General features: G+C 47.5%; 1 protein-coding gene across 1 annotated transcript; it reads left to right on the forward strand.

Annotated features, from left to right (window-relative positions):
- Positions 718-2,610, forward strand: LOC8075389 (myb-related protein Zm38). The gene is made up of 3 exons (XM_002444328.2): positions 718-1,062; positions 1,227-1,356; positions 1,470-2,610. The coding sequence occupies exons 1-3, from the start codon at positions 930-932 to the stop codon at positions 2,284-2,286; spliced, it is 1,080 nt and encodes a 359-aa protein (XP_002444373.2). The 5' UTR covers positions 718-929; the 3' UTR covers positions 2,287-2,610.

Raw genomic sequence — 5,083 nt, forward strand, 5'->3', positions numbered from 1 at the left:
AAGAACATGACCCGTGGAAGATTGAACCCAAGATAATTCTAAGGTTATTAAGCAAGCACGAAATAAAGGATCCCAAAGGGGGAAAAAAAAAAAGAGAAACAAGGCAGAGCTGAGGCTTTGCAGTGCAGCACTTGCAATTGCATCGCAAGCAAAAGGGACCCATGAGCAGAAGCTCATCGATCCGGCAGGCCGGGCCCCGCCTCAGCCAGGGCGCCACGTGGTAGGCTCAACCAACGCTGCCGACGGCCGCCCGGGCCCGCCGCTCAGCTTCACGACGGCCGTACTGAGACGTATGTACTACCGGACTTACCTAAATAACTGTGAAACAACTTTAGTTAAATATATATTAAAAATACTAATATTTATAATACATAATTAGTATCATTAGAAAAAATTTTAAATCTAGTTTTTTTAATAAATTTACTTAAAGATATATAGTTTTTTATAAATCAAGTTAAATTTATGATATATATATATATATATATATATATATATATATAAGGATAATTAAACAGGGACGAAGGAAGTATGCACGGCTGGGTAGCGGGCGATGAAAGGCTGGGTCATGGATTCGACGTCACACGCACGCAAGCAGGTAGCAGGCAGGCAGCACCACGACGACGACGACGACGTCCCTTTGCTTTGTGATGGATCCATCGATCACGCGTGTGGTACGGTTAGCTCCTTACATCCTCTCTGCCTGCCCCGGCGCGCGCCTTATAAAGGCAGGTGGGCACTGCACCTCCATCCTTAGAGAGCACCCCGCCGTCAGTCGTCTACACAGTACACACATCGCAGCTATAGCTCGCGACCATCCGACAGGGCTAGCTAGCTCCTGCCGGCTGCCGCCGCCATTACCCGCCGCCGTCCATCGCCGCTACTCTGCTGTCGGTGGCGGCCGTGCTAGCTACTAGCTGCGTGCTACACCTATGGGTCGGCAGCCGTGCTGCGACAAGGTGGGGTTGAAGAAGGGCCCGTGGACGGCGGAGGAGGACCAGAAGCTCGTCAGCTTCATCCTCGGCAACGGCCAGTGCTGCTGGCGCGCCGTGCCCAAGCTCGCCGGTGCGTGCAACTGCGACTGCAACTGCAACTGCATGCTCGCTCTTTGCTCGATCCATCGCTCCCTGTCCCCCTGCAGATCGTCTCTGTGCTTCACTGCATGCATCACCGTGTTTAGTTTTTGTGATGATGAGAGGAACTTGTTGCGTGCCAAAAACTGCATGCAGGGCTGCTGAGGTGCGGGAAGAGCTGCCGGCTCCGGTGGACCAACTACCTGCGGCCGGACCTCAAGAGGGGCCTGCTCTCCGACGCCGAGGAGAAGCTCGTCATCGACCTGCATGCTCAGCTCGGCAACAGGTATACGTTCTTCTTTCCTTTTTTTTTTCTCCTCTCCTAAAAATAAAAATGAAAATAAACTTAGTTTCTTCTTATATTTTATATAAACTAAAAAAACAAATCAAAATTGTTAGGTGGTCCAAGATTGCGTCGCACTTGCCAGGGCGAACGGACAACGAGATCAAGAACCACTGGAACACCCACATCAAGAAGAAGCTCAAGAAGATGGGGATCGACCCGCTCACCCACAAGCCCCTCTGCCCGTCGTCGTCGTCGTCGTCGTCGTCCGCTGATCCGCAGCAGCTGCAGAGCCCACCGCCCACCGCCGCCACCGGTGGCTCGACGGAAGCGCAGGCAGCGCAGCCATCGCCATCTCCACCATCTCGGAAGCCTCCAGAGCAGAAGACAGCCGCAGCACCGGTGACGACCCCACCGCCGGCGGCCACGATAGCAGCTAGCCGGCAAGAACTAGCAGGCGACGATGCCGACGGGCTGCTCCTCAGCAACTCTGATCCAGGCTTCTGCACCGACGAGGTACCCATGATGCACCCGGACGAGATCATGGTGCCAGTACTGGGCGACCAGCGGCTGCACACGCCGCCATTGCCGACGTTCTCACCGGCCACCGCCGCCGCTGCTGCCGCCGCCGTCTCGACGACGCCCACGACGACGACGTCCAGCTCTGCAGCAGCCTCGGCAGCGTCGTCGTCGTCCTTGATCAGCCGCGATGAGGACGCGGCGCTGTTCCCGCTCATCGACATGGACTTCCCCGAGATCGTGTTCCGGATGGGGCTAGACGACATGGTCGCGTCGTGGGACGACTCCTTGGCGCAGCCGCCGCTGTCGCCATCGCTGCCGGTCTACGAGGACTCTGCGTACCAGCTGCAGAGGAGCGGCGTTGCGTTTGACCAGGAGCCAGGGAACAAGATTCAGCTCTTCTCTAGCTATTAGTCACTTAACCCCTCTAATAAATAAGATTTGCAACTTCTCACTGCACTAAACTACTAGTAGCAAATTAGACAGGACGGTTGTTCTGTTGTTCATTCTGTTAACTGCGACTGCTTTCTGGTTATTATATCCTGTTCTCCCACCGGTGCAGTGCCTAGTGTGTATCCTAACAAAATCTAGTAGGATTTGTAATCTAGTAAGCTTTAGGCCATGTTTGGTTGGTGTCGAAGTTTGACACGTCGAACGTTAGGTAAACTGTGGTTATCATAAAAAGTGTGGCGGGCAACATTTAAACATTGAAGAAACATGCTGAAGAAAGTTTTGGTCTTTGTACGAGTAGAACACAAACAAAAAATCTATTGTTGGCTTGGAGGTAATAAGAAAGGAGGTTATGCAAAAATTATAACTCGATTTTTTTGGCACATAAAGGAGTACTCAAGAGTGTGTATCGTTCAAGGGTAAATTAGGTTATATATCTAATTATGCGGTGGAACCTGTCCACTTGTGTGGCCGCATTTAAGTCTTATTTATTTATCGCTAAACATTAGGTCTCCAATTTTGGCCTTAATAAGGTTTTAGTGACAGAGGAACACAAGTGTTTTGTGATTCACATGTGTTTTGTAGCGTATATAGTTATTGCACTGTGCTAGTCATTCGCCGATGATGATGATATTGTTATCTTGGCCCCGAGGATGAGTTTGATTGATGACTAGTATAGGGCAAAGTGTATTATATCATGTGTGATGATAAAAAATTAGTTTGTAATAAAACTGACATTGCAAAGTGACAAGTATAGTTACATAAATTTGTTCATATGCGGTTGTTTTGGAGTTGTGCTGGCTTTGAGATTAATTAATGCAAACACTCAAGGGAAGGCTGTTGCAATGCTGAGTCAAGTCATGGACTTGTGCTCATAGTTAGTTGTTCATGTCAATTGAGGAGGAACATGGTATGTGACGGACTAAAATTAGTTCCAAGAGAAATTAACTTTTTGGGACTATGCATTTAGGGAGGAGCTGAGGTCTTATTGGTAAAAAAAATGTCAAAAGAGATATACGAGCTCTAGAATGGTGAATATGAGGTCCTGCTAATGAGCGAGTTAATTTGTGACTTTGGTGTCGGCATGTTAAAATGGAAGATGATTGCAAATATGATGTACAAAGGTTCATACTACGGATGCAAATGTACAAAAAGTTTCATATATACCGTGAATGACAATGCGTAACGTATCATATTGCAGCTATAGTGTACAAAAAAAATCTAGTACTAGAGATGATGATGGAAGAATATTTTGTACTATAGATGTTGATGTACAAAATATTTTGTACTAGGATTGTGATGTACAAAGGATGTCATGCTGAGGTTGATGTAACACAACTAGTGGCCTAAAAATGGAGGTGAAGGGGCTGCCATTTAAGAACAAGAAGTATAGCTCCATGGTTGCACTTCAATAAGTAAATTTAAGAAAGTTTTGAGATAAAAAAATCAGAGAGAAAATTTGTATCCCCCACTACTACAAAAAAAAATTTACGAGACATTTGGTTTTGGGCCACCGAGGCGGCCGGCTGGCGGCCCGCCTCGGTTAACCTGGGCTGGGCTGCCAGCCGGGCGACCGTTACGGATAACTCTTTAACCGTGGCGGTCACTGTAAGCAAACCGCCACGGTTAATCTTACGTTAACCGTGACGGTTGTTGTAAGCAAACCGCCTCGGTTAAAGCATTTAACGTGGCGGTTGCATTAGAGAAACCGCCTCGGTTAATATTTTAACCATGGCGGGCAGCTTAAGCAAACTGTCACGGTTAACGCTTTAACCGTGGCGGCCCCCTTACAGCGACCGCCATGGTTAACTGTTCATTAACCGTGGCGGTTTTTTTAAATTGCCCGCCACCGTTATGTCTGCGCCTATAAAAGCAACAGCCCGACCCCCTTCTTCTTCCCCGTGGCTCCTTCTTCATTTATTAGGGTTTTGACCTCAAAACCCTAATATTTAATATCTTAGAGGGAAAAACTTTTTGCCCTTTTATTTGGTGAAGGGGGCATTGCAAGAGGTGGATTTCTTACTCTCTAACTCTCATTTCTCCCTTTGCATTATTTAGGTGGTTTGCTAGATCTAGATCTAGATCCAAATGTTTTAGATCCAGATCCAAATGGAGGAGAGAAATAAAACTAGATTTAGGGCTACTCACATGTTTTCATATATCTTTATTTGTTTTTCTCCCTTTGTGTGTGCTAGGTGGTCGCAGCTATGGATAGGGAAGAGTGGATGTATAAGATATCGAGGGTCAGTAACGATTTAGCTTTTCTAGGACATGTGAGAAAGTTTGTTGCCGCTGCGAAAAAGCACCGTGTGTCTTTGTGTCGAGAGCGCATCATTTGTCCGTGCAATAGTTGTAAGAACAACCTTGTACAGGAAGATAACGTGGTGCAGTCTCACTTGATCCGGCATGGCTTCGTCAAGGACTACACCATCTGGAAGTATCACGGTGAAGAAGCAGATCCAAGTGTGACAGGTACATCTGGCGGAGGTAACTCATCAACGGTGAATGATGGGGGACGACAACCATCTGCATCGGTGGGCCTCCATGATCTGTTTGAAGACGGTGGCGGTGATGATGATGAGCAGGGTGATGTTGTCTTGGGGCCCGAAGATGTGGAGATTTTTTTAAATGTTGCTAACCGTATGGATCAAAATGACGTTCTGTTTGGAAATCCGAAGTGGTTGGAGAATTTCAAAGAGATGAAGCAGGCAGCAATTGATCCCCTGTATGAGGTTTGTCCAAAGCATTTGACGGTGTTGCG

The sequence above is a fragment of the Sorghum bicolor genome, chromosome 7 (assembly GCF_000003195.3).
Source record: "Sorghum bicolor cultivar BTx623 chromosome 7, Sorghum_bicolor_NCBIv3, whole genome shotgun sequence".
In the NCBI taxonomy this organism is placed as follows: domain Eukaryota; kingdom Viridiplantae; phylum Streptophyta; class Magnoliopsida; order Poales; family Poaceae; genus Sorghum; species Sorghum bicolor.